The 13357-nt window shown below is 49.8% G+C and overlaps 5 protein-coding genes across 5 annotated transcripts; all 5 read left to right on the top strand.

The window, feature by feature from the left end:
- Nucleotides 1-737: 737 nt before the first annotated feature.
- On the top strand, nucleotides 738-2155 carry BDV37DRAFT_188244 (peroxidase). Its single transcript, XM_032079617.1, has 2 exons — nucleotides 738-1293; nucleotides 1350-2155. The coding sequence occupies exons 1-2, from the start codon at nucleotides 949-951 to the stop codon at nucleotides 2091-2093; spliced, it is 1089 nt and encodes a 362-aa protein (XP_031938368.1). The 5' UTR covers nucleotides 738-948; the 3' UTR covers nucleotides 2094-2155.
- Nucleotides 2156-2409: 254 nt separating this feature from the next.
- BDV37DRAFT_256047 (diphthamide biosynthesis protein 4) lies at nucleotides 2410-3556 on the top strand. Its single transcript, XM_032082795.1, has one exon. It carries the CDS (start codon nucleotides 2576-2578, stop codon nucleotides 3128-3130), a length of 555 nt encoding a protein of 184 aa, XP_031938369.1. The 5' UTR covers nucleotides 2410-2575; the 3' UTR covers nucleotides 3131-3556.
- A 173-nt stretch (nucleotides 3557-3729) lies between these two features.
- BDV37DRAFT_256050 (thioredoxin-like protein 1) lies at nucleotides 3730-5068 on the top strand. The gene is made up of 3 exons (XM_032082796.1): nucleotides 3730-3846; nucleotides 3938-4085; nucleotides 4144-5068. Exons 1-3 carry the CDS (start codon nucleotides 3768-3770, stop codon nucleotides 4898-4900), a joined length of 984 nt encoding a protein of 327 aa, XP_031938370.1. The 5' UTR covers nucleotides 3730-3767; the 3' UTR covers nucleotides 4901-5068.
- Nucleotides 5069-5551: 483 nt separating this feature from the next.
- BDV37DRAFT_256052 (uncharacterized protein) lies at nucleotides 5552-8588 on the top strand. The gene is made up of 2 exons (XM_032082797.1): nucleotides 5552-8304; nucleotides 8363-8588. The coding sequence occupies exon 1, from the start codon at nucleotides 6029-6031 to the stop codon at nucleotides 6419-6421; it is 393 nt and encodes a 130-aa protein (XP_031938371.1). The 5' UTR covers nucleotides 5552-6028; the 3' UTR covers nucleotides 6422-8304; nucleotides 8363-8588.
- Nucleotides 8589-8691: 103 nt separating this feature from the next.
- Nucleotides 8692-13340, top strand: BDV37DRAFT_256053 (uncharacterized protein). The gene has a single exon (XM_032082798.1). The coding sequence runs from the start codon at nucleotides 12236-12238 to the stop codon at nucleotides 12710-12712; it is 477 nt and encodes a 158-aa protein (XP_031938372.1). The 5' UTR covers nucleotides 8692-12235; the 3' UTR covers nucleotides 12713-13340.
- Nucleotides 13341-13357: the final 17 nt, after the last annotated feature.

Below are 13357 nucleotides of genomic sequence, written 5' to 3' on the forward strand. Positions count from 1 at the left end.
CAATGGCGAAGAGGCATACTTTTTTTTTTGTTCGTTCAGTGGGAGATCAAAACCAAACAGCTTTTAGCAGGGCTGCGTCTACTCCACCCTGGTGTTCGCTTTGATCGAACAGCAGGACTATTTTTACGACGAACATCTTAAAATCTCAATATCTGAGGGATAGGTCAGATATCTCTGTAGTGACCTTGTAACGTAGTCGGCTGGAGAATGAGGATTTGCAGTGGAATTCCGGACCGCAGGGTATCCATGCCTCTTACGGATATGAGAATGTTGGTCCGGCCGAAGGCAGCGAGAATGCCAGTTGGCAATTCCGACGCCAGGTTAGTAATGCGAGGGGTCTGGACGAATTCAATAATCCTCGGCTACTTCACGCAGAGTGGGTCGCGACCACCAAACAGCATGTCGCAATTATTAATGGACGACGGCGATGTTTTGACCATGTGGAGCCGACCTGGATATCGGGTTGATCTTGATCGTGAGGTCGACGTCTTCCCACAGAACATGTGTTGGCTCAATCCAAGTTGAAAGACGGATCATACTACTGTGAAGTTCCGGTCCTAGAGCCTAGCTGACGAGGGGTTGAAGCAAAGAGCCATGGATCGGAGGGTTGTTGCCACGGCGAGAGCCAATGCGCAGTCGAGCTTCTCCGCATTTCTGTAGCTCTGCTTCCTTAGTTTACTAAGTAGACATTGATGAGTAAAAAGGCTCTGGTCCAGCCGGAAGCTCTTGCCCGCTGTGATTGGTGCGTCTCGCCTTTCGATGACATTCGGACTCTGGAAATGCCATTCGGAAGTACCTATTAGTAGTATCCCTGTCCTGTTCTCCTCTCCTTTTATTCATTCATTCATTCCTTCGTCTTCCTTCTTCTCGACTTCATCTGTCGTTCCCTTCTTGATCCATCTCCATCCCCTTTGTATCATCTATTTTACCTTCTAAACACCCTTCACAATGGCTTCGGCTGCTAGAACCGCTTCCCGGGCCTTCCTCCGGTCGACCCCTTCCGTCAGACCTGCTGTCCGCAGCACGCGTTTCGCTCTTCCCACTCAGGCCTTCCGTGCTTCCGCCCGTCGCGGTTACGCTTCCGAAGCGGGTGAGGCCAAGTCCAGCAACACCTTCCTCTGGGCTGGTCTCGCTGTTGCTGGTGGTGCTGGTGCATACTTCTACCTGCAGGGTGGTGATTCCGTCAGCTCCAAGAACTTCGTCCCCACCAAGGAGGACTACCAGAAGGTGTACGACGAGGTTGCTCATCGCCTCGCCAACGAGACTGACTATGACGATGGCAGCTATGGACCGGTAAGCCTTCCAAATCCAATTCGGGTAAGCTATGGTACTAACGTGAACTCTCGTAGGTCCTCGTCCGTCTGGCATGGCACGCAAGTGGCACCTACGACAAGGAGACTGGTACCGGTGGTAGCAACGGTGCCACCATGAGATTCGCCCCCGAGTCCGACCACGGCGCCAACGCTGGTCTCAAGACCGCCCGGGACTTCCTAGAGCCTGTCAAGGCCAAGTTCCCCTGGATCAGCTACTCCGATCTCTGGACTCTGGCTGGTTCCTGCGCCATCCAGGAGCTGGGTGGCCCTACCATCCCCTGGAGACCCGGCCGCCAGGACAAGGACGTCGCCGCCTGCACCCCTGACGGCCGTCTGCCTGACGCCGCCAAGGACCACCAGCACGTCCGTGACATCTTCTACCGCATGGGATTCAACGACCAGGAGATCGTGGCTCTGATCGGTGCCCACGCCCTCGGTCGTGCCCACCCTGACCGCTCTGGTTTCGACGGTCCCTGGAACTTCAGCCCTACTGTCTTCACCAACGAGTTCTTCCGTCTGCTGGTCGATGAGAAGTGGCAGCCCAGAAAGTGGAACGGCCCTGCCCAGTTCACCGACAAGACCACCGGAACTCTGATGATGCTCCCCGCCGACATGGCCTTCGTCAAGGACAAGGCATTCAAGAAGCACGTTGAGCGCTATGCCCGCGACAGCGATGCCTTCTTCAAGGACTTCGCTGATGTCTACGTCAAGCTCCTCGAGCTCGGCGTTCCCTTCGAGAGCAAGCCCGAGGATCGCTTCGTCTTCAAGACCTCCGAGTAAGCGGTCTCCATGCCCTGATGTCGCATCGTTTTTGGTTGGATTTGGTTACAGCGCACTGTTCCTTTTTTTCTGTTTTGATATCCGGCGTGTCATTTAGATACTGGCCATCAGCGATGGTTCATATTACTTTGCCATGTATATGTGGAGGATATCCACCAGGCAACTGGAAGTTTGGTAGAAAAAATTAACTCTTTGATTCACACACTTACATCAAACTATTGATAAAGCCGGGCTGCCAAATAGTATTGGTATGTCATTATACAAGAATAAACGGCGCGTAGCATTCGCAATTGGGAAAAACATGGGAGCAAGTGGCGGCGGTCACAGCCGACATTGCGGAAAGTCTTGAACTTCAATTTCCGCCGCCAACCCACCATCCAACCCATATTAACTACAACATACACTCCTTTGGGCTCCCCCTACAAACAAACTTTAGAAAAACTACACAAATGAACTAAACACCCTCATCAGAGAAACTCAAAATGACCCGCTCAAACGCAGTCACACACGACTACTACGAAATCCTCAACATCCAATCCACAGGAACCACCGCCCAACTCTCCAAACAACAACTCAAACTCGCCTACCATAAAGCCCTCCTAAAACACCACCCAGACAAAGCCTCCTCTGTCGCAAAGAGCCCCGAGCTCCCCCAGTCCAACCAAGACCTGCCGCGCGACAGCAAGACCTACACAATCGACGAGATAACAACCGCCTACAAGACCCTCTCCGACCCGCAGCTCCGCGCGGAATATGATCGCGCCTTGCGCCTAGACCGGGCGAAGGTTGTTGAGCGCGAGAAGACGGGTGCGGTGTTTCACACTGGACTCGAGGTGGTTGATCTCGAGGATCTGGCCTGTGAAGAAGAGGGCGACTCGGCTTTCTGGTACAGGGGCTGTCGGTGTGGTGACGAGAAGGGGTTCTTGGTGTCGGAGGAGGATCTGGAGAGGGAGGCTGAGCATGGGGAGATTGTTATTGGGTGTCGGGGGTGCAGTTTGTGGATGAAGGTTTTGTTTGCGGTGGAGGAGGATGGCTGAACGGTGCTATTTCGGTTTGAGGGATTTGATATTTTGGGGGCCTTTAGCCTCTCGAGATGCGAGCCATGGCCTTGCACTCTGCCGCTGCCACTCCGGGTTATGGTTGTGATGCAGTACCGCTCGTGTCTTTACTCGGTCACGGATGCATATGAAAACGCCCAAGGGATAGTGCGAACGCAGTCCCGTTATACGGCGTCAGGTTGAATGACTGAGAGTGATAGATCGCTGAGCTGATGTGGTGTCTTCGAGAAGGGGGGGAAGGGGGGTAAGGCTCGTGTACAATGTGCATGTTGTTATTAGCCTACTGAGAGGCACCTTGTGCATGGAAATATATATAGCATGTACGGGGGTACCAGATATAATTTGTTGAGAATATATATCAAACATACCCAGCTTCATAACAAACAACGCTCATTGTAGCTAGAATCCATTCAATACTATAAAAACCAGGAACAGGTAATATTCACCTAATTACGTTACACATTTGCAAGTGAATCTACGTGTAGCGTCACTGCAGAATTGTTTTTAAGCCTCTGCGGCGAAACTGCGGAGGGGCTGTGATGACATATATTGACCGAACATCAACTCCGCCCCCTCTTCTTCCTTCCCTCCTCTCACTCCTCATTCGACCGCCACAATGACGAGCACCGTTCATATCTCCTCCAAGGAGCAGTTCAGCACCCTGCTGACGAAGTCTCGCTTTGTTGTCGCGGACTGTAAGCTGCAACCATACCCCTCATTCCTCTGCGTCACCCCACCCCAGCTTCCAGACCACCTACAACGACAGCTGCTAACTGACATTCACAGTCTACGCAGACTGGTGCGGACCATGCAACGCCATCGCCCCTGCCTACGAGCAGCTGGCAGCACAGCTGTCACGCCCGAACCGAATCACCTTCACCAAGATCAACGTCGATCACCAGCAGGACATCGCTAAGGCCTACGGAGTGACAGCGTACGTCCCACACCCAAAACACCTTCCAACCGTACTAACACTACAAAAACACACACAGCATGCCCACATTCATCGTCTTCGAGCGCGGCCGTCCAACCTCCACCGTCAAAGGCGCCGACCCCAAGAAGCTGTCCGAAGTGGTGCGCAAACTCGCCTCCGAGGCCAGCAAGCCCGACGACGGCGGCGAGGGTTCATCAGGCGGCTCCGACGCCGACTGGACCGGGCTGGCCGCGCCGAAAGGCTACGCCGACATCACGGACCAGTATGATCCCAAGGGTCTGGAGCTGCTGAACCGGGACAGCGAGTTCGGAACGGCCAAGACACTCTTCGAGACGTCGAAGCCGTCGGCGCTGAACAACGGCAAGGGAACGGCCAAGGACTGGGTCGAGAGCGATACCGACGAACAGCTGATGCTCTTTGTTCCATTCCAGTCGACTCTCAAGGTGCATTCGCTGCAGATTACTTCGTTACCCCCCAGTGACGGTGACGATGACGACGAGGTTCCCATGCGCCCGCAGACGATTCGGCTCTACACGAACCGCGCGCATGTCCTGGGCTTTGACGAGGCGGACGACATCGACCCCGCGCAGACGGTGACTATTCAGCCCGAAGATTGGGATAAGAAGACCGGGACGGTCAAGATTGATCTGCGGTTTGTCAGGTTCCAGAGGGTTACGTCGCTGGTTGTGTTCTTTGTGGATGGGGATGGGGACAACGACAAGCTGCGCGTGGACCGGATCCGTATCTTTGGCGAGGCGGGCGAGAAGAGAGAGATGGGCAAGCTTGAGAAGATTGGTGATGAGCCTGGCGAATAGACCTTTTTCTCGATATGGCAAGAATACCTTAGACGTGATTACGATTCTACAGAAGCAATATTGACCGAAAAACTTTTTCATTCATTCTTTCTTTCTAACTATTGACAATCCGGTAGATCCCCCTCCAAGTACCTGGCACTGCCAGGCGGCTTGATGGGAGGCCTAAATGGAAATGTCCGATCCCAAACCAAATGGTCTCATCCTTAGAAGATTCAGAAAGACCAATAAAGTAGAACCGGCGTGCAATTTTCTTTTCTCTGTGACGCAACTGACACTTGGTCACATCATGGGGGAAATATGATGTCCAAGCAACACGGGTGAAATAGTAGTTGCGTCGCCGCACGAAGAAAGAAAAGAAAAAAAATTCTCAAAGAATCGCAGCATCGCGAGATATTTATCCTGTGGTTTTTCGGAACCGGACTTACTCTCCCAATCCATGCTGGACTAATAGCCGAGAGCCAGAATTAGGTAATGTGAATGCTTACATAAGAGCTTGATATGAAAAATTTTCTTTCGCTTTTTTTTTTTTTCCCCTTCTTCTTTTCTATAAACAAATAAAGGCTTATGATGAGACAATTGGATGTTAAACATATGATAGGAAGAGACTGATTCCTGCTGGGAATGTGATCTCAAACTCCATCCACTGAGGCCTTTTTTTTTTTTTTTGTCCTTACTTTGGTTTTTCTTTGTTGCTCGCTGCTGGGCACTTCTTGTCCTACCTTGGTGCTTTGTGGGCATTGGACTTGGGCGGTGCAAGGTTTTGCATTTCGATAAAGAAATGTTTGTGTGGTGTTGGTAGTTTAGCGAATAGCAGTAGTATGCCTTCGGTCCTGCGTAGTTATGCATGTCGATAATTCCGAAGGATATGTGCCAGTTGCCGAACCAATATGTTCATGTTTCCATGACGAACGCCGGTTAATCGCATTGCGTCAGCGTATGCTCTCTATCGCGGTTAAATTGCACCCTTGTACCAGATGTCGTCATTTCCGCCTGCGTTGGTCCCCGATATCCATGGGTCTCCCCGATTCAGATTGACAATCTACGGAGTAGGGACCTGGTCGTGCACGAGCTGTAAAACAAGACTCGCTAACGCGGGAACCTGAGCGTCGCTCCTCCCGGTACCGACGAATGCTTCGAAGCCATCTTTTTTTATCTGTGATCCATAGTTGGAGCCGAGCAACCATCGTGAACCACGGGCCGAGTATGTCGCGGCGAGATCTGAACCGATCATGTCCTCGTATCGGATCTGGGTGCCCCCATCTGGTCAGCTGGGATTCTGCCCGCCACAGTGTTTCATGTATCCAGACTCCACCGTCCACCGCTGGTACTGCGAATCGTAGATTGAGGCTCTCCACGGACGAGAGACGGAGGCGATCATGGATAACGGAGAGGACGGAGATCGGAAATGCGAGGGCCAGAAAAAATTATCAAATTCTTCATCGCCCCTGGCTGCACATCTCCTCAAGCATGGTTGCATTGGACCCACGACGGAGGGTGCACCACGGGAAGGTCTCACGGTGAGACGCAGCGATCAGTCGGGCCAATCCTTCCATAGGTAAATCCAGTGATAAGTACTCCGTACGTGGAGAAATAGTGCCTCTGGAGTAAAATTCTATCCAGATAGAGTTTCAGTCTATGTCGGCGCTATTTTCGTCCAGCCCTCGACCAAAGCTTCCAACACACTGCAAGAGGTCAATCTAGCGATGGCGGGCTTGGGATAGTACCACGTCCCATTCATGGTTCGGTGGGCTCCAATGACCCCAACGTCGTAGAGATCTTGAAGGTTGGTTTTAAAGCGTTTCCATGACCAACGACCTCGTATACCGAAGTGTAGTGGCAAGTGGCAACGTGATGAAACTCTGACCTGAGCTGGAAGGGAACTCGTGCGTGAAGATCCCTGAATTTATTGTGTTCTCCGCATCTTCTAAATAGGCCGAAAGTCAACATGAAATTGGCTCATTCCAAATGGAAGGTGTCACTCTCTGCAAGAGTCAATAGTGAGAGTTTCCCCAACTCTGGGACTGGGTGGTTAGGCGAAAACCTTGGTTTGCGTGATTTCACCAAGTAGTGACACCTCCTTCCCGTCTGAGAATAAGCACTGGGGGAGAACCGTGGTCACTTTTGGTACTATGCAATCATGATCAGCATAATAGAGCCCACGTTCTCTCTCTTTTCTCCAACTCCCAGCGGCCCGCATATACCGGACAGGGACTAGAGTCGGACACTCGAACCAATCCTCTCGCTTGAGGCAGGCCAGGTTCTCCAGATTCAGGAACCGGAAGGCTTGGCCCGGTAGAGCACTTAATTTCTGCACAATCACATTATTTGTCCATGATCTTCTCATACGGAGTAGCGTTGCGCCGTACTCCGCAGTTGACCGCGATAGCGAGTCATGATGCCATGGAATTACCCAATTGGTTAGACAATCATCGCATACCAACGGTGTATCACGCACGTGCTACTCTCTCAGCCCTTCTGCAGTCCACTGCCTAGGTTAGTTGGTTCAATCTGTTTGACTTTTGCCGCTGGAGATCGACACCACTAGTTGGTCCTCCTGCTGCAAAGCTCCAGGAACGGAACCCAAATCTGCGCGCCACGGGCCTCTTTTTGCTCTATTCCCTCAATATTTGACAGTATTGGCCGTGGGAGTTATTGTCCTAGCTCAAGTGCCGGGATATCCCCCACGGCACTAAGTCTAGGAAGATTTGGAAGCCAATGGAAGTCGGGAATGCACACCGCAGGTTCCGGAATGAACCCAACCCAACAAGCATTTCGCCAGACAGGACACCCACCGGCTTAGCACTATGCATGCAGCTGCATCTCGGGTCGAGGAGTGGACACGGTGTACTGTTGGTCCCCGCAAAACCACTGTCGCTCGTCGGTTCTCGGGTCCAATCTGATCCCGGGCTATAGCCATGGGGAGTATCTTGGCAGCTATCATTACCCAAGAGGAAATGAGGGATTTGGCATCCTTATCGATATCGACTGTGTGTGGAGTTCTTGTTTGGCTCTGAGAGGTGTGGGAAGTTGGTAACATGAGAGTTTGTAAACCTAATAAAAATTCTAACCCAAGTGCTATATTGTCCTAGTGTCAAATAAGTCTCGTATCGAGAAAAGAATGCCAAATGGAACGTTCTTCGAACGTCTTGGCATGACGACGAGGATCCTCTTCGTATAGCTACGTTATGACGGTTTCAGAAACGTCATTTGGAATTTCCAACCAACAGCTTCAAATAGATAGTGCTCCGGACTTCGCTGGTGGCGGTGGTTCCCCTGATGGTACCTTGTACGTACTACTAGTAGGTGGTAAGGTATCTCCATTGTCGAAGGGAAACTACTAAGCGACTAGTACGCCACCGGGGGGGTACCGACAAAGATGATTGGAGGATTAGCGGACGCGTAGTCTGTTTCAGATGTTGAGCTTCCAACTTCCGACGAAAGTCTGTCCACAGAACTGGGTACCTCTTCCGAGCGAATGGGTTTGGAAACCTTCAATATTTCCGGAAACTGGCCTAATTGACGGTCTTTCCCGACTAAGAAGGTACCTTGCTAGCTATGCCCCACCGACTAATATATGTGTGGCTGCGGCTAAGATAGTAGATCGTTTAGGTAGAACAAAGACTGAGCATATGATACTGTGTAAGGAAGACCAGAAATTCCTTATCGACTCCGAACTAGCAGTAAGACATTTCGGTGTGAAGGGAAAGAGTAAAAAAAAAAAAAAAAAAAAAAAAAAAAGTGCGCTCCGTTAGGGCAAGTAACCGTATCTCTTGGTATTTCCGTATTAAGACGTTTCAACAGTGCTTCCATAATGATCAACATAATTGATCGTGCCATCAGTTATAAACGACCAGATTCCAAATCAGCTAATAGTTTTCCTTTTTGAGGACTACTCGAAGTCCACCTTCAACCATTGCATGATACGCTTCACTTTCCTCAGTAATTAATTTGCCATCACTAGTGATCCACACCTCCTCCTCGAGAGTGGGTGCTTGTACAGTCTCATGAGAATGAGTGATGCCTATGTATCTTTCCTTATTTTTTCCCCCACGGTCCTCTAGCCAACCGAGTTCCGGTCAATGTCATACGTCCTAAATTTGGTACCGAGCCACTGTTGAGTCGTTTACATCGAAGATTCGGATGCTGCGGCCACGATAAACAGCCTAAGGCATCAAGATACGGATACTCTCAGATCCCACCTTTCTCGTACCACGCTGCTGATTCGCCGGGGGAAGCCGCTCCTTCCCGTGGCCTTCAGCACGGTCGCTTTGCCTCGCGATGCCTAATCAATTATTCATGCCCACACTTGGACCCTACCGCGGATGCGCGCCATACTCCGTCTTGAATCCACAGGTGTCAACGTCGCAAAAAGACGCTGTTCCGTTGGCTTGGACCTCCGTTCATCTTAAACCAGTAACGAGCTGTTCGGTGGCATTCGGTGGCAGACCGAGAATACGCCATGAGGCGAGACAACGGTCGAGACTATTTGATTTTAGTTGACAGTTTAGTATCATGATATGCTGTTGGTGTGGAGTCGCTATGGACCTGTCACCGAGCGTCCAGACTCGACGCTCTCGAAGGTCGCCTCCCGTTTCTGAAGTGATATTCTGAATCGATATGTGTGCGACGGATTAACCGCGCTGTTGAAGAATCATGATCGTCAACGGCGAGGTCACTCTAGCTCGTACACCGTACTTTGTGGGGTTGAACCAAGTTGAGTCGCAATTTCTTACCTGTCAGATTGAGAGAATGATCAGAGCCGTTGAGGTTGGTTTTGGTTTTGGTTTTCTTTTTTCCACTGTACTCCGTTTTGCTTTTTCTTCTCTTTGTGCTTACTGAACACATCACAAAATATTTTCTTGGTTTGTTGTCTGTGCGACAACGGTTTCTGCGGTGGCAAGACAGGGGTTCACTGCAAGCCCTCGAGAGATGATGGCTATCTGCTTACGTCGTTAAGTCCGTTGGCTGTTGCAACGTCGTGATTGTCATTGTTGATTAACTTCCGGCCTTCAAGCACTCTGTAATTTCGGGGTACTCTTCGGCCTCTGCGATGGAGCAGCGTGGGGTGCAGTGGCAAGCACTAACGGAGTAGTGGTGGTTTAACGCTCCTCCGTTGTCTTCTCGAAGGTCACCAATTTCCTTCCATGCATGATTTAAAATTACATGGACGGAGACTCTAACCGGAGTCGGTATAACAAGTTAACAACACCTCGTCTAGATGGGGCTTTCAGAATTAATGAATATGCCACCATGTTCTTAGGGTGCTCTAGACGACCTGCTACTGTACGGACGTTAGTAGCATCGTACGCTATATACTAAACCTGCGGAGATGGTTTTATCGCGCAGTCCCCTAAGGGTTTAGTGACGTTGCGGCAGTCTCCGTTTCCAACCATCGGAATATCAGGGGACTCCTTAACACCGACTTCTGCCATCCAATCGCCCACCTTGGACAAAAGGATAAAAGTGGCGCCGGGGTTAGGGGGGTTGCAACCAATGATCCATCCCGGATGGATTCTATCTTTAGATGGAACCAATAGTGGCCCGGCAAACCCCTCTCTCCCCCCAAACTTTATCACATCCATATGAATGCCTAATAAAAGAATAAATTGAAATTCATCCATGAGCGAGAGATTCACACGAAGTTTCGGGAAGGAAAGTCCCGAAGGGAAGGCTTGGGTGTTACCATGGCAAGTAATTTAGCCTTTCACCAGACGGCTGTTTGTTGTTACACGGCGGTCTGGCTCTTGGGGCTTGCGTGTTTCCCGAGGGAAGAAATCACTGGCTAAGAAAAGCTTTGATCTAATTCGGGCTCTTGGCTTGCATTTGACAGCTCTGACCGTGTCCCTTGCTTGTGGCGCAGCCTGCCAGTGTTATCTGTAAATCTGGTTCATCGCGTTTGTTTCGGATTTCATGGATCGACTACTTGCTTGTTTTTTGTGTTTGGGACTTTGCATGAAGGGTAAGTAAGGATGGGGGTCATAGTTTGTGGGTGAATGCGCAATATCGGTCTGCAGGTGTTATGTAAGAAGTGACTCGGGCAAACAGGTCCCAGATGAATTGGACGATTCAGTTCGCGCCACTAGTACCTGTCGGGTTGACTGATGCCAATCAAATGCAGTCGAAGTGACCAGGATGAGGGTCAACAGCGAACCATTGTACTCTTTTCCAATAGATCAACCAATTTTTATTACCACATAATTCTATTTTGACAGCTCGGATGGTGTAACCTGAGTTGACGGCAACATCCAAGCGTCACTTTTGAGCCCGATCAAAGCAAGGGTTGAAATCTTTTAGTAGATGCTGAGTCGCGCCAGGGCTGCAGGCTGCATTCTCCGCACTTGTTCCTGCAGTAGGCTTAGGTGAAGCTGATCAATCATGTATCCAGTAGCCGTTGAACAGGTCGAATCGCAAATGTGAGCAGCTCTTTGTTCTGAATGGTTAAGGTTATAGTGCTTGCGCTATGGGTTGGTGGCTCAACTCTCATTTTTAAGGCGAGTGAGTCCAATGGTACTGGGATCCAGTACCCCGGTTGAATTACCCTGTTCCGTACATGACATGTAAGAGAGAGGGCTCAATATGACTACGTGCCTTATGCAGGTCAGCATCTCATGAGAAGTTGCCTAACTGGATCGTCCTATGTAAGCGAAGTCAAAGCGTTTCGTTCCTCGGCATCAGTACTTTGTTGGGAGAGACTCGAAGGGGAGATGGCGGTATGAAGATGTTCTCCTCCGGAGTCAGTAGGGCAACATGACTCCAATCTGACTAAGTTCATATTGTCCGTCGAGACACCCACACACGCGCTCTCATGTAAGGTACAGGTTGTAGCACACCACCATGCCACTATTTGATACCTAGTAGTGGGGCTCAGTCAAGACCGTTTCACCATTGGTTTTGGTAGAACATAGTCTCTCTTCTCGAAGTTTGCTACGAGTTCATACTCTGAATGATACCACTGAGAAGCCTCACTCGGCGGACTGGTGTGTTGGTGACGTGATTTGGAAACGTTCCCATTCATCGCGGGCCCAAACTTCTTTTGCGACCGATATTCGGATTGACACTATTCCGTCATTTGACAACCAAATACTACATCTTCGTTACCCGCACACGCAGATCTTAACTGGAAATATGTAATTGACGGAACAAAAGAGAAAGATGAAGAGAAAGAGGGAAAAAAAAGCAAAGTGATGTTCATTATTCCTTTCTTTTTTCAATCATCGTCCTGTCGCCTTTGGGGTCAAATCCCCCAAATGGCGGACGGGACGATGCTCAGCGGGGCCGGCTAGGCTAGCCGGCGAGTCAATCCTCCCATTCACGCGCAGAGTTCATTGGCCCTCAATGCAGCTTCGGTGTACCCAGTCTTGCAGCCAACTTGCGCAGTGGGAGAAATGTCACCCATTATCTGGCCTATCAGTGACCCTCAGCCCATGGGATGGCGAGGTCGGATGTTCTTTACCCATTTTTTCCCTTTTCTTCCCTGGTGAGGGTCCCACCACCCTGCTTCCTCTCCTACGAGGCCGCCACCCCACTTTCAATTTACTTTTGCTAATGGCCACTGGCTCGATTTTGGACTCGCCCTCCCATGTTTGTGGGACAGTCAAGCCGCTGATAAGCCAGATAGGCAAAGACTTGAGGACGCAAGTCGGTTTCCCATTGGTAACGAGACTACCGATATGTATGGCACATCACCGTATCACTGTCCATCAATCACTGGTCGTCCCCCAGACTCAGATTATCATTGATCGATGGGAGGGATACGTTGATGTCTTAGATATGCGCGCGCGCGAACACATTGTCTTGATCTTTGCAGTCTGACTGGATTCAGAGTCATGAACGTGACTTCAGCTCTCGGGCAATCAAATGTTCAAACTCCTATTTTCAGGAAGGCAAATCATACTTCAGGTTTACTTTTCAGCCCAGGTCTCGGATAACAGTGGCAATTCACACACAACACACAATCAATCAGCTCGATGGTAGGACTGGACAGTAGGATTAGGGCATCAGTCCAAGGATTATTACCGATGATACCTAAATAATTTAATAAAACATCACATAGATTAGTATATTTTTTTTTATTTGTTTTTCATAGGACGGACGACCAACAACCTTTGTTATTATCTTACTACATGAGACATCATACTCAACACCAAATCACAGGAATAATTCCCCAGTCGGCATCCATCCATCATACTATATTATGTCAATGCGGTATTTGACCACGAGTGAGGTTTTCTCTTTTACTCCCCATCCCCATTTTTGTTCTCTTTCCCTTTTTAAATGGTATAGAACAATCTCCGCATTTTTTTGTTCTCGTTACGAAGTACTATTACCAGAACTATCAAAGTGTGGTATACTAAGTTGGCAAGAACCAAAACTTCCCAAGGTAAGGTACTATGTTGTATGTAACAAAATGGGGGTGTGGCCACTTTCGCTCTCTTTTTTTTTTTTTTTTTTTTTTTT

Source organism: Aspergillus pseudonomiae, assembly GCF_009193645.1.
Source record: "Aspergillus pseudonomiae strain CBS 119388 unplaced genomic scaffold BDV37scaffold_69, whole genome shotgun sequence".
In the NCBI taxonomy this organism is placed as follows: domain Eukaryota; kingdom Fungi; phylum Ascomycota; class Eurotiomycetes; order Eurotiales; family Aspergillaceae; genus Aspergillus; species Aspergillus pseudonomiae.